This window comes from Apostichopus japonicus, chromosome 19 (assembly GCF_037975245.1).
Source record: "Apostichopus japonicus isolate 1M-3 chromosome 19, ASM3797524v1, whole genome shotgun sequence".
In the NCBI taxonomy this organism is placed as follows: Eukaryota; Metazoa; Echinodermata; class Holothuroidea; order Aspidochirotida; family Stichopodidae; genus Apostichopus; species Apostichopus japonicus.
Genome location: NC_092579.1, coordinates 14,879,780 through 14,900,959, shown reverse-complemented (window position 1 = coordinate 14,900,959; position 21,180 = coordinate 14,879,780). Strand labels below are relative to the sequence as shown.

The following is a 21,180-nucleotide window of genomic DNA, read 5'->3' as shown; positions in this document are numbered from 1 at the left end:
CATAATGAGTTTTGTTTACATTGAAAATGATGATATAATAACCCGTCACTGATAGGTTTTTTGTTCGACGGACGAGTATCGTCGTCCCATGACGTAGGGGATGAAAAGGAACGGTAGTGTCGTATCATGGCTCTATAACGGGGGAAGGGGGCTGGCATAAACGGGCGGAATTTGTGGATCTTATCAACACGAATTTTACTAATAGATTCCCAGATATATCCGACGCAGCTTTTTCCATAATAATCGGCCGCCGCTGACCCGCCGTCCGGCCGAAGTCGGTCCATCGTCGGATAAGCGGTGGCTAGGCTTAGCAGCTTGATAGCGGTAGCCGACGGCGGCCCGCCAGTCTGCCGACGGGTCGGGCAGCCGATGGACCAGTGGGATAAGAGCGGTTTTATAGCGGCAACCGCCGGTGGGCACCGTCCATCATACGGGTTAACAGCAGCGGTTTTATATAATATATACTGTGTACCGGTACCAGGGGCGGATCCAGGGGGGCCCGGGCCCCCCTTTTTGAAAATCCTGATTTTTTTTTTTTTTTTTACCGCGTTCGAGGGAAAGTGCCCCATGCGTGATCAGTGGCGTAGCTACGGGGGGCCTGAAATTGCAGACATGAGATCCATATTTTCAGGCTAGGTACATGCTGCTTAGAATACTCGGGAAGTGCCGTTTCCGGCCATCTGGGGGGTTTGTAAAGCCAAAAATTTTCTTGTACGCTCCGCGCCAACCGATGATGGCGCTCCGCTTAGATAGTCTTACGTTCAGGCGCGGCTGGACCAGTCAGACCCCCCCCCCCCCCGTCACAAATCCTGCATCCGCCCCTGATATGTCATTGAATATTCCACAAAACAACTTTTTATGTCCACGAAACTGTCGAAACATGATTTTCACTACTGGTAGAGATATAAAATATTGGGAATTCTGAATTTCCTGCAAACATGCGGCTGTGCCTGTTCAATACTCACTACTGTATCGCCTTAAAAAATGATGACTGGAAATAGTTTCTCCAGGACCGTATCGTATCGTGGGTATCGAGTGCGTCTGATATACGAACGTACGTAGTACGTACGTACGTACGTCTATGATGATATGCACTGTACTGTACTGATAAAACATAGGTGAATTTCACTCCATGGGAGTGATCACTGAGCACATTCCGGTATAAGAGTGAATTTCCACTCCATTGGAGTAAATCTTAACTCCTAATAGAGTTATATTCACTCATATTAGGAGTGAGGGTTAACTCCAGTAGAGTTAAATTTTACTCTTAATTTGAAGTGCGCCGAGTGATCACTCAAATGGAATGAAATCCACTCATTTGTTTTTAGAGTGTTGCTAGATATATGAAGAAGAAATTTACATACCAATACATGTTATCGGTCATCGATTGGCACAAAAAGCCAGATTCTGATGACAGCTGCCTCAAGAAACCCAATAAATGGCCTAATAAGCACCGATCCATCAATGTGGACCATTACCGAAACATCGATGCGTGTTAGTCTTCCACCCCCTTCCTCTAATGCTATTTAAGTCCACATGTGGGCATATCCTGCAAATCTACCGGTAGCCCACAGGGGTTTGAGTTGGGAGAAAGGCCTTGACAGCTTGAAACGACAAATGATGCCAACTTCCCTCAAGTTAAAAGTCTGGCTGAGTTGGCAAGGCCAGTCAGCATGAAAGAGAAAAAAACTTTTTTTGCATTTCTGTCACCAAAGTTGCACATCTTTTTGGTTGCTATTTTGCCTCACAGGTGCCATCTCCTGCGATCTGGGGGGTGCTGAAATCTCAAATTTTCTCTGTACGCTCCGCGCCAACCAAGGTGGCGCTCCGCTTAGATAGTAAACTCCGCCCCCCCCCACAAGAAAGAACAGCCCCCCATGCCCCCCCCCCACTCAAAAAATCCTAGCTACGCCACTGTGCGTGTAATTTTTTGTAAAATAAATTTGCAAAAAGAGTACACCATCATTCTGATAAAGTGAAGGTGAGATGGGCACTCTGACTTTATCAATAGTCTCCATCTGGAAGGGGGCATCCAAGATGAAATGGCCTGGAGTAGCCTGGTAAAAAGTAGTTTGCATCACCACCTACTCCCCAAAGACGTAAATCCCAGCTCATTGCTCGAAATTGCAAATATATGCCCGGCAAACCATGAATACATGATTTATTGGAAATAAATTTTACTCCAAACTTTCACGAAAAGTAGCACCAGATTGCACCGAGGACCTCCATATTTTGTGAAATTTTCCCAAAGGGGAGGGGGGCACCCACTCCCCTTAGACCTCCCCCAGGACGACGATTAGGCATTTCCCATCTGGGCCCCCCTTCGGCGAAATCCTGGATCCGCCACTGGGTACGATGACCAAGGTTTTATACTTCGAAGTTGCTACTATATAATTTAACTCAACAGTTTTCAAGTACCGTTTTCCCTCAATTTGTATATATCATCTCGAAATTCTACTTTCAGAGCCAAAACCTCCGTGTGTTCGAGGGACGGAATTTGAAGCACGTTTCCACTGGTGTACAGTTAGGTACCTTAAATAGTTAATTCAATAAAATTTGGAATGTAGGCCTACAACAAAATGGGAAAACAAATTAATATCTTGAATATGTATATAAGATATTAGCATGTTGCTATGGCAACGAAAAAGGGACGGAATGAAAAAAAAGTGAGTTTACATGCATGTCATACGTTTCTCATATTTTTATCAAAAGTTGCTGGAGTTTCATGCAATTTCCAATATTTATAGCAAACTCAATGCCCCTTCTCAAATTGATTAAATGGTGTTTAAAAATTCTCATTGATAACTTGAGGTATTATGCACCTTTGCAAACAAAACAAGGAAACGCGAGGGAGGCGCAATGCGAGGTACGGGATGTTTTTCCATGTTATTAGAGATGGAGATAAAGCACTAAACATGAATCTTTGTATTTTTACTACAAAAAGATATCACACAACCGGCATTTAGAGTTTCATCCTATGAGATGGAGAGGGGTAGTGGTAAGTGAGCTGCTGTCTCGTCAACTTTAATATTCATCATTGAGTAACCCTCGTCTTCCCTTTTTAAACTTGTCTCGCCTAACCATTGAATTTCAAACATGTATACAGCCTGCACTTACCAATGAATTTGATTCAAACCATTCAAATGACATACAATACACATGCTCTAGTATCTCGACCGTACTAAGGGAAAATTAGGAAACATGCTTAACGAAAGTTATCTCCAGCAATGCGAGTGGCTACATTATAGTATAGGGAGAGGAAATCCCGTTAACATAATAAGAAGGATACATTATATAAGGATCATTATAATATGTTGCATTTCAGTCTATTCATAGCTACTATACCATGAAATTGAAAATCCTCCAAAATGCTCATCTCGAGGGGCCCTAAAGTGAAAAAGCTTATATTTGGTGAGCACGTATATGCATCGCACGTGTTGTAACTTCAAAACAACTTTAAAATACATGGTCACATGGTTACTCATTTGACTGTAGAAATATGAAATGTGACTATCATATTGAGTTGACATTTATGACCTAACTTTTATTGCCTATCATTCCTCTGGAAAACGTTTTACTAAATCTTTCTGAGTTATATTCAGTTATAGACATGTATCCATACACAAAAGATGTGATGTGGAATTGACGTTACCCTCACGTTACGTGGTACATAATGACCCTCCCCCCCACCCCTAAAAAGAAAAAAAAATCCCAAAACACTTAAAGTGCATCAACTTAATTTTGGAACCAACTTTGAAGTCTGGATCCATCATTTATGAATTCATTGAGCCATCATTTGATTTTGGTAGTAGCTCTAAATTGCCATATAAACTTGAGTTGCTGCAGGTTTGAGGTATTAAGGCCTACGCGTTCATGACCAAGCTGCATCTCGAAAATTTGCAAAATTATTATTTTCTTGAAGTGAAAATTGATTTTTAAGTGTGCATTACTGAGTACGATTTGGAATAATCACAACGACGACATTTTCAGTGAAATACACATGTGCAACATTTTTTTCGGAGGGGGTGGGGGCAAAATTTTGTGTGTCATATGTAACCATTTGGGGAAGTTTCAGCAAATTATCGGGTGGTTCGTGGTCGTGGTCGCCTGGTCGATTTTTAGAAAACATTTTTGCCATTTTTATTGTGTTCTTGAGTATGCATTCAAGTATGAACATTAATATAGAAAAGGAACTTGATATCAACCTAGCTATATCTAGTTAATTAGTTACTTTAATCAAATTCCGTCCTGGCTTTACACACCTTTTTTGTCTATAATAACACAATTTTTGAAATGCCCTTTATTAAATTTCTATAAACTTCACTTATAGTTATGCTACAAACCAAAAGTGAATGTATCCTATTGAATTAACACCAAGTTTCTGGTTGACGGACCAGTTTTGGCTCTAACCATACCGCAGGCAACAAACCCGAACCCTCTGATATGTGAACGGGTTTGTGAACGGGACAAGTTTGGTGCCCAAAATATCCTACCCTTCCGATCCTGTATATATGTGTATAACGGCGGCTTGTAAAACAAGTTACAAGGCAGTGGCGGAGCTAGGGGTATTGGTCAAGGGGGGCGAGAATAGTCTGTAGGGGCGCTTTCGACACTATCAGAGCCGTATATAGAGAGAGTTTGGCCAACCATGTAACCGATTTGGATTGGTCGAGAGGGAAAACGCCCACACAGGGTGGTAAAATAGGTCCACTTGAAAACTTTATAGCAGACGACACGCATACTCACAGTGTATAGACTATCGTTTGTGTACACGAAAAAAGTACGAAATTATGAAAGAAATGGTGCTGGGGATGCTGCAATCGGTCAGAACATGGATATTGTTGTTTGATTATCCGACTGACCATAAAAGAAGAGGAATTTTTGGAAGTAGAAAGAACAAGATGGAGATCTAATGAAAAAAAGTCTGTGTAGCCTAGGCCCATACTAGCCATAGGCCCTAGTGTAATACGAGTAATGTACAAGCAATGCGAGAATTTTACGTTCAGACTGGTTTCTGTAATTACATGCATGGCTATTCTCTCTCGTTTTACGATCCACAAATTCGATTTCATTATGCCAGCTCTCCTAATCATAGGCATGGCAGTTTCAGTCGCATATATAGTTATCCTAATTCCTAGTTATTGTATGCCTAGGCTATGCCTAGCCTAAAAAAGTATCACTTTTAGTTTAATGTAAAAGGGTGGGCTAGCCTCTAGGCATCACGTAAAGCCCTAATCCTTAGTTAAGCCTGGGCTTAGTTAGACCTGGACCATTCTTGCTATTACTACAACTGTTATAGCACATTACATAATATGGCACAGTATAAGGCCCAATTAAACTAGGTCTATGGAAAACAAAGTAGCCTAGGCCTAAACTAGTTAGGCTAGGTCTATACTCATTGGCAACTTGTGGGTTGTGTACTCATACAGGCCTAATTATGTAGACCCTTTTAGTATGCCATAAACAAGTGCCCAAATGGTTAAATGATCTTGGTTTGTGTTAATTGTCAGCATTGGCCTAGCCTTTTTAGGCTAACATGAATTCAGCCTAATATTTTCTTCTTCAAAAGTATAGCCTAGGCCTTGGTTTAATTTGGATGCAGTCAACTATCATTTATCAAAGTTGCATCAGTACCTCCTTATTCCCTTAATTGACACCCACATTGACGATTGAAGTTAAAAAAAATCTTTTTAAATTATCTTTAGACAGTAAATTTTAACTCCCTGAATTTCAGGACTTTTGTTACAAATCAAAGGTGACATGTGCTCTGAAGTAAAACTCCTAACATAAAAAGCCACAGTTAGCAGACTGTGATAAAGACAAACCTGGTGAGTGACTACTAGACTGAAATCCAGTTCCTGCAACCACAGCAATAAAGTCTTTGTTTTAATCAATGCACTTGTGTGTTTGAAACTTTCAAATGGACACTCAATGGCAGTTGGTTAAGATATAAGGTTTTACCTTCATCATGGAGAGTTGAAGGGAATCTGCCTCATCATCTGAATAATGGACTCAAGGATAGCAACAAATCATGATTGGATAATGATTTTGAGCAAGTAAATATCTGGCAATTTGAAAGTTTGTATTATTTTTTTACATATTATTTAAGCTGTTTAGCTCACACACAAGCAAATGATCAAGTGACAACAACCGATGCAGTATATTTAAAGGTATTGAAGACTTGCCCTAAACCGCATGCCGCGCTCTGAAAAAGTTTACTTTCCGTTGCTTGCAAGTGAAGTTTTTTTTGTGTCGCTACAAAATGCAGACAGTAATGAAACCTGATACCTTGTTATCTTTTATTTAGACCTGAGATGTCCACGCTGCTATGTGCACTGTGTTGTGGGTATTGACTGTGATGTTTGTATTGACTGTACACTAATGTCTATTTACAGATGGTAGCAAGCTGTGTGTGTATTTTCTGGGATCAATGGTGGTGTCTAACACTTCTGTTACACCGCATTCGAAACTAGGTCCGATAACCGGCATGAGACGTTTCTTTGTGCGGGAGTCTCCACACCCTTTAAGGAGAAGTATTTATATCCCATTAATAGAGAAAGAATTATGTTTCAATTGGTAGCATGCAACTTAAAATTTTGCAAACATTAGATACAATCAAACAATAACAAGGTTCATTTACAAGGTAATCTACTGCCCTTTATTTCACATTAGTCTGTCACATCAGAAGGTCACAGCTTTCAATAATTATACAAACAAATTCTCTTGATGGGTGCTTCGTTAGATTCCTGCAATTTTCAAGTTTATCAATGTAATAAGTTCTGAATGTGGCAATGTGGAGAAGCTTTGGGATAATCTGTGGATAAGACTGCCAGACTATCAACAAGATTCCACATCCATGCAACTCCAACTGCTTCCTTCACCTCCTTGCAGATGTACCACATGTCCATAAAAAAGTCAGCATTGGTTAATGTAATTAAAATCTGGCTTCCTCCTGAGCTGGCAAATACACATGAATTGTCAAGTACAGAGGTCAGTGTGAAACCACTGAAAGATCTTCTCAGCTTTCAAGAAAACAAAGACTTGAAGCCAAATTGACAGAGGCCACACTGATACCATTCCAATCTCATAAGATGAAGGTATCACACACACTTCATTTTGCTTCTGCAATGCAGTGGCTGGTAGACTGTGAGGGTCACCCAATGGATGTTTTAACAACTGCCTGGTTTATAGAGCTCTGCAACAGATAATTCATCCTAATGTCTAGTCATCATCCTGTCATGGCCTTGAGCAAGTTGAACCCACTTCAACACAAAGCAGCTATTGAATTCTTGTCTAGGTACTGTCAAATCCACATCACCATCATTGCTGGTTCCAGCTATGCTGACCATGATAAAAGAGTACAATGAGGGTTTTTTAATTCACCCAACAGAGCTTGCATTCCAGTACCTTTGGGCAGCTGAAAAGATATTCAGAAATTGTTATATATGAGTGTGTTTGTATGCATGCATATGTGTGATTTTCTTGCTTTACAGAACAGCTCCATTTTGATAAGCTATGTAACGTGGAAACCTGCCAATCATATGTTTGAAATAGGACAGGCTGAAACGATTCTTAAATGGAAAGCTTAACGACTTCTTGCATTTTTATACATCACTGTTCAGGTAAGGCCAGTAAGGGCAGTATGAAGAATAAGTAACAATTAATAATTATCATTATGGCCATTTGCTGTCTGCATAATAACAAACTGAATGATGTCATCAGCCCTGTGCTCAGTTGACAACACTGACAAGTAGGCACACTATGTCAGTGTGATCCATGAAACCTTATTAAGGACATGACCTTATAGTATATATGTTAATGGAAAATACATAAGCTACAACATACACCAGTCTTCAGTTGTTGCAGGTTTTTTTTTTCTCGACAGACCCATTCAATCTGTTGCACCTACTATAGCCTAGTACTACATTCCTGAGAAATTAACACCACAATATCAGTCTTAGGTTTGCCCACAGACTCCCAACTATTGCTAACTCCTACACTCAAGTATATAGTTTAGTTTAGTAGAAAAAAAGACCAGGAGAGACATTCAAGTCCCCATTAAGGACCCTAAGGCTATATGAGAGGAATAAAACCGAGGACATCAAATGTCATACCCAATTACAATGCTTAATGTACTCATCCAAAGTATTCTTAAACCCATTCACACTACTTGGAATTCAACCTTCTCAGGCAAACCATTCCATCCATTCACAACCCTTGTATAAGTTGTATTAGACTTTAGAGAAAAAGTTATGCCGAATATTAATCCTACTATGTAACTTCTGGAGTTTAATACAATGACCTCTGGTACAACTACTTTTTGGCAAACCTGAAAAGATCAGTGAAGCATAAATTGTCATTTTATGTGTAGGCCTACTTCATTTAATTGAAGGATCTATTAATGTAGGCCTGATGCTATAGTTGTGCGTCTTTAATCTAGCCTAGCCAGGACTGTGATGTGTGCTTTTCGTTTGTATGACTAAAGTAGGACTAGTAGTATGAGGCGTAAAATAAAACAAGTGTAATGACAGGTTTTCAGCTAGTTTTCTATGCATTTCAGGTGTGAAGATAAACGTAAATGTCATTAACTAACGCATACTCTAATTCATTACCTGATATCCATTTTGTTCCTCGTATGCCTGTCAAAATCTGACATTCTGAGTCGCTTCGTTTGTTCGCAACGAGCACAGTGTGCAAAGCTGCTATATATTGTGTGTGGTGTTTTTCGTGTTTCGCGCAACTGGTAACGACAACTGGACCTATTTTGATGCCCATGGTTTGCGTGTGACGTCACAAATCGCCAGTTGGCCAAACTCTCTCTATATACGGCTCTGGACACTATCTAAGCGGAGCGCCACCACAGGTTGGCGCGGAGCGTACAGAAATTTTTGAGTAAAGATACTCCCCAGTGGCGGCGGAACCGGGGGGGCTTGGGGGGGCTCAGCCCCCCAATAAAAAAGTTGAGGGGGCAAATGCATGATAAGCCCCCCCAATATTTACCAAGGCTCCGAAACGTGCATCTGCCCATTTTTCAATGCATACTTGTCGATCTGTCCGATGCACACGTATACTCTATAGGTGTAATAATTTTAGCCTTGCTGGGGGACCCTCGGCCCGTCCCCTGGCTATAGACCACATTTTCACCCCAACCGCGTCTTCACGCCCAGTGAAAAGTGGAAGCAGTGAGTGTGAGTACCGGTAAGCGTAACACAACTTCGTCTTAGGCCAATGACTTGCCTCATTTCAACCAGTTCTCCAACATCCCCTTACTTAGTGGCGGAGCGTCCATATATACAGTCAGGAGGCGGATGCCCCCCCCCCCCTGACGGACTCAAATGGACTGCTGGCGCCCTTTTCAGCTTTTCACTACTTTTTACTTATTCGCGATTTTTGACTACTTTATTGCGCCCTCATATACCTATTGACATTTGTCATATTCTGTTGGTGTAATTTTCCGACAAAATGGCGACGACACCTATTTATTCTCCGTTTATCTGCAAATTAGCAAGGCCCCGGAAAGGGTCATTTCCTGCAATCTAGGGAGTATCTTTACTCAAAAATCTTCTGTACGCTCCGCGCCAACCTGTGGTGGCGCTCCGCTTAGTGTCGAAAGCGCCCCTACAGACCATCATTGCCCTCCCTGACCAATACTCTAGCTCCGCCACTGCCCTTACAACACTCAAAAACATCTTTGCGAGTACACTACGAGTAATAGCTACTCTCTTAAAAAACCATCGAATATACAAATTAAAAAGTTTTTACAGACTTTTACGTGCAATCTGAGAAATTGCAGGCTTGAGACCCATATTTTAGGGCTAGGTATTCGCAGCATAAAACACTCGGAAAGTGCCGTTTCCGGCCATCTGGGGGTTTGAAAAAACCCAAAATTTTCTCCGCGCCAACCGATGGTGGCGCTCCGCTTAGATAGTCTCCACACATTAGCCCCCCAATAATTTTTCCGTTCCGCCGCGCCTGATACTCCCTAGATCGCCGGAAATGACCCTATCCTGGCCTTGCTAATTTGCAGATAAACGAAGAATAAATAGGTGTCATCGCCAAAAAAAATGTGACAAATGTCAATAGGTAGATGAGAGCGCAATAAAAAAAGTCAATAATCGCGAATAAGTAAAAAGTGGTAAAAAGCTGAAAAGGGCGCCAGCAGTCCATTTGAGTCCGCCCCCTGACTGTATGGACGCTCCGCCACTGTTAATACAAGGTCTCTCTTCACATTGATGGTTCATTTTGTGTTCCAGTTTAATATTAAATAATGTTTACAAGTAAGTGGGCCTGACGGACGTTTCGATAGGCTTAGCAGGATCTTTTTCAGAGGCTGATTTAAGAAGATCCTGCTAGGATCAAAACGCCAAGCCCACTTACTTTTACACATCCTCTTACACAGGTTCTTTTAGTGGATAAGCAGTCTGCTAACAGTTTTTGTTTTAATTTAATATTAATTAAGAAAAACACAATCTAAACCCCCCGTGGATCCAAATACCAACCGATAAAAGTTGGTATTTCAAATGATTTACTACAGTTAAGTGTACTAAAGTACGGTACTTCCGGCAGACAACGTAATGGGTGTGGTGCACTAGTACTAGTAGTTCTGCCAAGTATCGTTAGGCTAAGGCATGGAGTCATAATATAGCTGACATAGGATGCGAGTTTTGTCACGCAATTCAATTGAGTGGACTGTATCGTATGACCTGACCTTCCACTGAGGACATCAAATTGACTGTATTTTCTACATTTTGTTCATTTGCGTTGACTTTCGGAGGTACTCTCTGAAAGCAGTTGGATTAGGTCTCCCTCCACAGGAACAGCATGTATTGATTGGTATTAACAATACAGCTTAATCATCTGACCTGTTCTTTGCTTGTGGGCAGCTTTTTCCAAGTTTGTGCTAGTTATCGCAGTACAGTATGTAGGCCTTATAATAAAAGTTGTACTATCGTATAGAAGGCTAGTGATGGTAGTAGTACATTGTAGCGTAGCCTACCAGGCCTAATGTTAACAATAAGCACCACACAACATGGCGAGTCTTCTGTTTTCTTGCTGTCTTTCTCCCGAAGAGAAGGACCAGCATTCGAAAAGCAAAGCAATTGATCGAGACATTCAGAAACATAAACAGCAGCTCAGAAGGGAGGTAAAAGTACTGCTATTGGGGGCTGGTGAAAGTGGTAAAAGCACTTTTTTGAAACAAATGAAGATAATTCATGGACAAGAGTTTGTCGACAGTGATATAAAGGAATTTCGCACAATTATATATGGAAATATTATAAAGGGCATGAAAGTATTAGCAGATGCAAGGTCAAAACTGAATATACAATGGGGAGATGAAAAATGTGAAAAGTACGCCCAAACCATTTTGAGCTATGATAGCAGTAGAGCCCTGGAACCAGCCGTTTTTCAACAGTACGTCCAACCATGCAAAGTTCTATGGCAAGATTCTGGCATACGCAGTGCTTTTGAAAGAAAACGAGAATTCCAGTTGGTAGGTACAACAGACCCAGTAGTAAGACTAGTGTGGTCTACTTTAATACAGAAAACTTATTTAGGCTACGCCAAGTTCAAGTTTTGTAGGTTGTGTGGTTCTGGGCAGTCCTACTGTAGCTCTCGTTTAGGCCTAACAACATAATGATCGTAAGTTTTAAGCATGGCTAACAGTGTTGTTTTGCTTGTAAACTTCATACTTCTACATGTGGTTAATGAAATAGTATGCTCTTTCTGTTTCTGTTTCTGTTAGGTACTCGTTAAAACCCCCTCAGGTATCACAACGATCTCAGACAGTAAATCATAATACTAAAGCCAGTACTGTTCTTATTCTTTCAACATGTGTTAACAGTATGTCAGAAACATAAATCTCTCTGTAGGATTAAGCCTACTCTGAATGTATTTTGGCATTTATAGGTAATGCATGAGTGGTTGTTAACCACCTGCCAGTTCCCCTCAACCAGTTTACCCTATCATCATACCAGTTCACCTCAGTCTTTCCAACATGTAACCAGTTCCCCTTCAATTCAACATTGATCATCTTTGTCCAGTATAGTTGTATCTTGCTACATATATTATAGATGTATTTAGTCAATGTGTTGTCAGCACTCTGATTTATTATGTATCATATTTAAAATGTACCTAGACAAGAACCAGGCATGAACAAAAGAAGTTTGTAGAGAAAATCATATAATTTCGGATTACTGCAAAAGGTAAAAGGACATAAGTTGCAAATACTTTAAATACAAATACTTTAAATACAAATTGCGAATAAGTTTATTGTTGGAACCACTGATTTGAAACTTTCTTTAACTTGTGCAAGTTCTTGGAAGTTGGGTGATCTGTTTGGCCGATGAGGATGAACTGGTGGGCACATAGAAGGCATGTTCATGGGATTTTCTGGTGGCAAATTCTGTGAAACTAATATTGTTCAGTGAAAACTCTTCCACAATACTAGCAGTAAATCCTATATCGATATCTTGCCCCCGACTGGAGATTTGGTTTGAAAGTGATAGAATTTAACCTATTTTGACATACTTAACCTTTAACTACTGTATCGGGACAGGAAGTTGGATCCCAGTAGGGGGTCTGTCATATCTGTTCTCGGGTAAATGCTCTTCTACTTGTTGATTTATCCTTGAATTTGAAATCTGATGCATGAATGTCTGCTTAGCTGTCAAAAAGTATTCCAAATTCAGTAATTTAAATGTAAAAAGGTATCTTTTGTAAGTTGCAATAATCTTTTCCAATGTGATAAATAAAGTAAAAAAACGAAACATTCAGTCAGTGTGCAGATAAGTTCACCTACTGTACACTACAGTATGGTGCAAACTGTGACAATTTCAATGTAATATAAATACCTGGTGAATGCCACATGTGTACTGTAGGAATTGGATTCAAAATTTCACCAGGATGCTTCGAATGTGTTCCTCTTTCATACAGTACAGGTAAGTAAAAAAAATTCTTTGGATGATCCTTTTAAAGCATCATATTGGTACAGCACATGAACTGTACTGTACAGTACTATATTGTACATGTGTATGCATAAAAGAGATAATCATACTACCTACTGTACAATACATGCCAAGCCCACTAGGGCCAATACCTTACAGTACTTTAAATAAGGGCTTCATTTATTGATCACACTAATTGCTACTGATTTGATTAGTGTGTACATTGTATTGTAAAGTTCTTATATTAAAATACATTAATAATCCTTGATGTACAGTTTTGAAATATACCAGTATGTTTAGGGATTAGCTGATACACTGGTCTTCATAAGTTCAGATGTTAATTGTTATTGTTTCCTGGAAATAGTTCTAAATGCTCTAGCCTCTTGACACTCTACTTTTTGTATCGTTTGACAAGGACAATATATGAGCTGCATTTCTTACCATTGAAGCTTGCATATTAGCAATGTAAACAAATGGAAGGCAGTTTAATGGCTCACCCTACTGTACATCAGGGCGGTCAAAGCTGAATTGTGATAAACTAAGTGTGTTGTCTTTCATTCAAAATGTTCAGTGTTGAACCCTATTTTGCCTCCTCTTCCTGTCTGTGATGACCTAATTTATGCATCAAATAATGTCAGAAATTTACTGTAGGTGCTGTCTTTGACCAAAATCTGACAATGGGCTGGAGAAACATATTTAGTATCTTTGTCGTTCTGCCAACTGACAATTGAGGAACATTCGGCCTATTACAGAAATGTCAGATTGATGGTTAAACCGGCAAAATAGTGGTACTAGTCTTTGTGACCTTCAGGCTTCCTAAATTCTTTCCTCTTTGACCAGTTGGATTCCTCCATAGAGAAACATGTATTGTGAAAAGGAAGAGGAGAGGTTGCCGTACAACTCCACTCTTGAAGGGGCTTCACTGGCGTCCTAAATTAGCAACTGGATTAAATATTACTCATACGCACATTCCGTGCTCATCATGTGGAACAGCCTGAATATATCTCTCAACTGCATTACTCTCTCCCGATGTTCTTGCCTGTTGTCTTCCTTCCTCTGCCAAGGCCTACAGGCCTTCCTCTTCTCAATCCAAGTTTAAACATATGAGTACCTATGTTTTGCCTATTTTGCTCCTTACTGTATGTATGTATGTATGTATGTATGTATGTATGTATGTATGTATGTATGTATGTATGTATGTATGTATGTATGTATGTATGTATGCATGTATGTATTTTAGATCCTCCTGCAAGCAGGAACTCGCGAAAAAACCTCATTGGCTTATCAAAGCCGCAAGCTGACCGAAGTCAGTCTCTTAGATTCATAGTTAACGTCCATGATTATGAATTGTCAATTGTCAACAACTCTGTAACTGGACGACAGACATTAATCTTGGAGTGACTCGAACTGGGGACCTTATGATTGGAAGGCACCGGCATTAACCACTGAGCTAACACTCCTTCACGCTTTGAGCTAACACTACTTATCTGTGGAACCAGACTCATATTAGATTTTGCACATTAAACTTTCTACATTTGAGAGTTACCTAAAGACTCATTTCTTTACTTGTTCATTTGATCGTGATTGACTTGTTTCTACTGTAGGGCAGCTACTCCTTGGGGCTACTGTATAAATTAAATCCCCTGTATTGTTGTTATTATTATTCTTGTTGTTCTTGTTGTTATCATTTTAATTACCATCTGACTACATCATTGTCTAGTGACTGTTACATAGTTGGTCCAACATTTTCCAATTCAAAATTCAAATTTTCCGTTACAAATGGCATTTTATGTTTTAACTAACTGTGCTTGCTTAGGTTGCTTTTCAAAATCCTTGACACATTTTGGAGGGAGCAGTCTCCCATAGTCCTGTACATTTTAAGTACAAACATTTGCCATACTGTAATGCTTGCACATTAGTTTTGTTAATGACTGGAAAAGTCACTGTACTTTACTTCTTTGAAATCTATCCATATATCATTTCCACTCGCTGTAGAAAAGTACCAGCACAATGTCACAGTCTGTTTTTTATTGTGAGCATATAAATATCAGGGGTAGAAACATGGATGGAGTGAGGATAGAAAGAAATGTAGTGTGAGATTCTATGATAGAATTTTGACATGAAGTACAGCCAGTATTGTTTCAGTTGTTTTAGCCTTGCCCAGGGTTGGAAAACCTTGCCAACCATTTGTTCCTGGCAGGAATTCACTCTGTGAAATATATAAAGAAAAACAAAAAATATATAAATAACTCAGACTAGTAGGGATTTTGACTGTTTTCGTGGTAAAGCACCGCTTTGTTTGATGTGCCTGCTTGTTCAATAGTAGGAAATTGCTTATAATAGTGCTCAAAAAATATTCGCAGCAAATTTAGTACTTAAAGTTTATCCTTTCCTGGTCACTTGCCTCACCATAACCTGTATGTCCATAACTTTGTAGAGCTTTGTAAGGAGCTACAAATATAAGGTCACTCATCATAACTTTATAAACAACCTTTGTGTATTTTAAGATATATGCCTAAGTGCTATAAGTTATTCAAGTCTAACTGATGTGCTGATTGCAATTAAAATGGATCTGCATACCTTTACTAGATAAGTCAATAAACTTTCACTTACATCACCTACAGCATTTTATGGATGCAAGATTTATACCCGTCTTGTGTCACATATAATACAAGCATATTGACCTGATGTGTCCTTAGAAAGCCTGGGTTATCACTTCATATTTCATTGGCACTGGGATTATAAATACAGTACAACTCAAGGGTCATATCAAGTTTTCTAAAAATTTCTGATTTGGTAAGTCAACCATTGACAACTGTGGTAGAATAAAATTCCGTAGTAAATAGTAAAGCATCTGTGGGTGGTACTTGCACGGATCTTTTGGTCAATTTGTTAATACTGTAGATACAGCATCCTTCTGTGGTAATTCTATTTAACTTAGTTCAAGATGATGGGATTCCAATGACCAGGGCTCCTTGCTCTGAATATACATGTACTGTATAGTACAGGGGCTGCAAGTGTACAAAGGTGTCTTGCACTATTTGTACATTACTGATAAAATTAGATAAAATCCTTTAAAAGTAGTGTTATATGCTACTGTACATGTTTACTGTACAGAGCAAGGCATTAAAGGTCTTCAGCAGCCCAAGGGTCAAGCATTTTTAAAATTTTTATAAATACCCTTCCATTATTGTACAGTATATTGTTGTAGTTGCTCATTATGTTCTTAGCATTCAGTATCTATGATTTTTATTGTTCTTCTTTTGGAACTAAACAGAACATGTAGACATACTGTATAGACTTGTAAACTGTACCTTACCACATACAGTACTACTATACACACCTTTACCATCCCTTTAGGGCAGGGAAAACCAATTGAGCAGGGCAGGCTGGTCAGCAGGGTATAGAACTATACTACATACAGTAACAGTACTAAATGAACAGTCCCACAGCTATACAGTGTATACAGTACAGCACTCAGTACAGTATATACAGTATAACCTTATGAACTGTACTTCAGAGCTGTGCAAGACTTCTTCATTGTGAGACATTACAGTGTCTCCCGATACCTTCATATACTTTTGTAATACACTGCTCACTACCTGTAAAACAATGGAAATTTGAGGCCTGTACAGTAATTTGAGGACTTTTGATTATCTACGGAAACTCATCAAATGTCTCCTTGGCGTGGAAAGTTTCATTTAAATTTCCTGATAGGATATGTCATATCAAACATATAGCTCTACTTGCTTGGTTTCAGTTTACAGTTGATGTTCACATACCATTGTTATGATGATTAATGTATGATGATACTAAACAATTAATTGAAATAGAGATCAATTTGACATTCACAGTAGTTTCATATGCTTTATAATTTTGGAAAACGTTTTGTACGTACTTAAAACAAGTCAGTCATACATTCTCTATGATCTTCTTGTATTGTGAGGGCAGATTTGCAAGAAAAGTTTTAAATTGTGGACACATAAGAATTTTCTATTGTTGACCATTAAAATAATGTTTTTAACCAGAGTAGGATATTATCTGTAGAGCTTGGTGTGACTTTAAATTGCTTTATATTTATTGCTATGATATTAGCTTTGTCCAGTCTCTCAAATAAATGTGTTATTGTAGGGGATGGGGGGGGGGGGGGAGAGGTTTAATTACTGTAGGTAAGCTTTTCACAGTTAAGGATGGTCATTTTTGTCACCTGTTTAACACATTTATGTATTCAAGAGGATTGGGCACTTTTGGGTATACATTTGTGTGGCTGCTTCAAGTGTTTTCAGTCCCTGATATTAAATCATGTGACGGTGACCTACTGTACAGTATGACTGCATACTGTAGGAAAGAAAAGTGGAAAATGTTGGAACGGATTGAGGAAAAGGGATAAAAATGGGTTAGATTCAACCTCTTTGTAAGCGTGAGTGAGTGGAGAGCAAGAAAGGGAAAGCGCATTCCAACATGGATCACAGGGGAGAGAGGCAGGCAGGGAGGAGAGTGTGGAGAGAAGGTATCCTTTAAGTGGACAAATCCTTCTTATGATAGGGAAAAATCATATTCTGGTTAATATCATTCCACTGATGTTGGAGTATTATTAGTTATGAGTGTCATTAATAAGTACAAGGAAGAACTGTACTGTTGGTAGCTACACCTGTTAGTAAAAAACATTAATAGTATGAAGGTGCCCACAGCAGTGGACATGCTCACTGAAGAGCGAACAATTAATGTTGCAATTGTCCTTGGCCTTATCTGCAATGCCACTACATATATTCACATATTATGTTCAATGCAATGGCAGCTGAGTACCATCCTAGTTTTATGACAACTGTTGTGCTGCTCTCAGAAACTCACTCCCATGAACAGGGAGAACACAAATTAGGATGGAAAATTGATGGCATAGTTTGTAATTAGACCTACTGTTCATGTATGCGCTGTCAAGGGCGGCGGAACCGGGGGGGGGGCACAGGGGGCACGTGCCCCCCCACTTTTCCTCAGGTTAAAAATGTGCCCTTTTTGGTTCCTTGCTTTAGCAAAAGGAACCTATGCAGTCAGGTTGGCGTGTGTATGTGTGTGTGTGTGTATGTGTGTGTGTCTGTGACACTTGCTTGGGTACGCTCTATCTCAATAAGGGAATGTTGGATTGAGGCCAAACTTGGACTATAGATCCGCCATATGGAGAAGGTGTGCCCTATTGTTTTTGGTGCCCACAAAGGTCACCAAAGGTCAGTTATGGTCCAAAAACGGAAAATATTAAAACTGCAATAACTCCCAGTGCCAATGTGCGACAAGGTTAATATTTTGGGACAAGTTGTGAACTGGTTAGGGGAACATTTTCAAACTTAACGGTCATGTGATCCGAGGTCACCAAAGGTCAATTAATGATAAAAAACTAGTATTTTTGCGATAACTTGAGAACGAAATGTCCGTTAGGGTTGGGAGTTGCTTCAATGTTATCCAATTGTCGACCCGCATGTGGGTGACCCTTGACCTCAATTTGACCTCTGGTGACCTTTACATGTTTTTGGGGATTTTTACAGTTTTGATGCTATTTTCAGATGTCAAAGGTACCTTCTGATCATAAATGTCAATAGGTTGACCCCGTGTGACCTTTATGTGCGAAGTTATATGGGGTCAAAGTTTTTCGGTCGGAGTTAGGATGGTTGTACAGACTTATCATTTTGTTTTTTGGAATCAGGAGATTAAACTACATCTGAATCCAAGGTCAAAAGGTCAAAGGTCACATTAGAAAAAATGTGCTTATTTTGGGAGGAAACAAGCAAAAAAGAAAATGTTTGGTTTTGATGGTAGATTTGGATATCAAAGGTACCTCCGATCAAAAATGTCAATTGGTTGACACTCGTGTGACCTTCGTGTGCGAAGTTATACGAGGTCAAAGTTAATTTTCAGACATTTAATGCAATAACTCCCACTTCCAAGGTGTGACATGGTTGATATTTTTGGACAAGTTGCAAATGGTATAGGGGAATATTTTCAAACTTAACGGTCATGTGATCCAAGGTCACCAAAGGTCAATTAATGTTAAAAAACTAGTATTTTGGAGGTAGAAAATGGGCAAAGAAAAAAATGTTTGAATTTGTATAGTTTGATGCTCTATTTAGGTCTCATCAATCAAAAATTTTAATAAGTTGACCCAAGGTGACCTTTGTATGTTAAGTTATATGAGGTCAAAGTTAATCTTCAGACATTTAGTGTAATAACTCCCAGTGCCAAGGTGTTACACAGTTGATATTTTGAGACAAGTTGCAAATGGTATAGGGGAATATTTTCAAACTTAACGGTCATGTGATCCGAGGTCACCAAAGGTCAATTAATGATAAAAAACTAGTTTTTTGGCGATAACCTGAGAACGAATTGTCCGTTAGCGTTGGAAATTGCTTCAATGTAATCCAATTGTCAACCTGCATCTGGATGACCTTTGACCTCAATTTGACCTCTGGTGACCTTTACTTGTTTTGGGGATTTTTACAGTTTTGATGCTATTTTCAGATGTCAAAGGTACCTTCTGATCATTAATGTCAATAGGTTGACCCCCGTGGGACCTTTGTGTGCAAAGTTATTAATGTTAAAAATTAATTAATGTTAAAAAACTAGTATTTTGGGGGGAAAAATGGGCAAAGAAAAAATGTTTGAATTTTTACAGTTTTGATGCTCTATTTAGGTCTCACCGATCAAAAAGGTCAATTGGTTGACCTCCAGGTGACCTTTGTGTGTGTAGTTATGTATACAAGTTCAAAGTTAATTTTTAGACATTTAATGCAATTAAATCCCAATGCCACGGTTGATATTTTGGGACAAGTTGTGAATGGGGGGGTGGGACATTTTCAAATTTCACGGTCATGTCATCTGTGGTCACCAATGTTATCATATCTGTTGACCTGCTTGTAGGTGACCTTATATCTCTTACATTTTTGACGCCATGTTCAGATCTCAAAAGTGCATTTTGATCATAATCCGATCACAATTTGTGATCACAAAAGTGTTGGCTATAGTGTTGGTTACTTTATGGGTACATGTAGGACCACAATTACTTGACTATTTGAACCTAATCTTGCTTGATAATACTATATGTATTGTCATGTACCCCTATGCAAGGAACCACAGTGCCCTTGGGCTCTTGTTCTACATAAAAATTGAGGTGTCTCAAGTTAGCAAGAGGCCAGGGAACCAAAATGAACACTCGGGAAGGGCCGTTTCCGGCCATCTGAGGGGTTTGTAAAACCAAAAAGTTTCTTGTACGCTCCGCGCCAACCGATGGTGGCGCTCCGCTCAGATAGTCGTGCATACAACTTTGCAAATCCTGGCTATGACCCTGACTTTTAATGAATTTCTGTAGGTCAAACTCAAAGCTCTTTCGAATGGGAAAATTTGTTCAGACATTAACAAGAAATAAACCCTATAATTCGGAAGATTCCTACATTAGCAACTAGCATGATTTAACCACATTTTGTCTCAAAAGAAAACTTGTTCTTTGTTTCCCAATTTGCACATTGGATATTGCAGTGCTAGTATGCATATTTTTCTTGAGGGGGGGGGGGGGGCGTTGATGGAGTGATGTGTATACGCAACTAAGATAATACAATAAGAGTTATAAAGGGTACTAAATATAAGGCTGCATCATTCCAATCGAATTTCTTCAAAGTGCCCTTTGATGTCGGTGCCCCCCCAGATTAAAAGTGCTTCCGCCGCCCTTGTGCGCTGTACATATACAGTTTTGAAGTGACCCTTGATGCCTGCTTGATGTTATGTAAAAGCTGTTTTACTTTTGCCTTAGCTGATTTGACACTTTTAATCTTTTCATACCTCAGGTGTGATTCAAATTCCATGAATCCTTCATGAGTATTGTACACACACACATGTACAACTGTATTGTGTACAGTCACAAAGAGTTTCAATCTGTTGCTTGTTCACACCTACTGTACCTTGAGAAAATACACACACACTACTCTCTGTGCTAATGAATATTTATAAGTCAATCATCCCTGTCAAGTACTATAGTAGAGCTAGGATTTTACTTAGGATTTAAATTAAATATACTTTGCTTTTCCATGGAAAGGCTAAAGACAGGGCTCAAAATAATTTTTGGGTGACGAGGGCTCTTTTCAGCACAAGCAGATTTTTTACGAGGGCTGTTTTACTGATGACGGGGGCTCTTTTTGGTGTTGCGAGGGCTGTTTTTCCTGTATAAATTGTAGCTACAAAATTGATTAATTTTTAC

At 39.3% G+C, this 21,180-nt stretch overlaps 1 protein-coding gene and 1 long non-coding RNA gene across 2 annotated transcripts in view; one reads left to right on the top strand and one right to left on the bottom strand.

The window, feature by feature from the left end:
• Positions 1 to 6,635: 6,635 nt before the first annotated feature.
• LOC139960476 (uncharacterized) lies at positions 6,636 to 8,869 on the bottom strand. The gene is made up of 2 exons (XR_011790531.1): positions 8,613 to 8,869; positions 6,636 to 7,417 (listed from the first exon to the last, which is right to left on the bottom strand). It is a non-coding gene; the product is annotated as an uncharacterized lncRNA (long non-coding RNA).
• A 1,733-nt stretch (positions 8,870 to 10,602) lies between these two features.
• Positions 10,603 to 21,180, top strand: part of LOC139960551 (guanine nucleotide-binding protein subunit alpha-13-like) — a 33,175-nt gene continuing 22,597 nt past the window's right edge. The window contains exon 1 of the mRNA XM_071958998.1: positions 10,603 to 11,491. Coding sequence (XP_071815099.1) covers positions 11,030 to 11,491 — 462 coding nt within the window. The 5' untranslated portion in view covers positions 10,603 to 11,029. The remainder of the gene's footprint in view (positions 11,492 to 21,180) is intronic.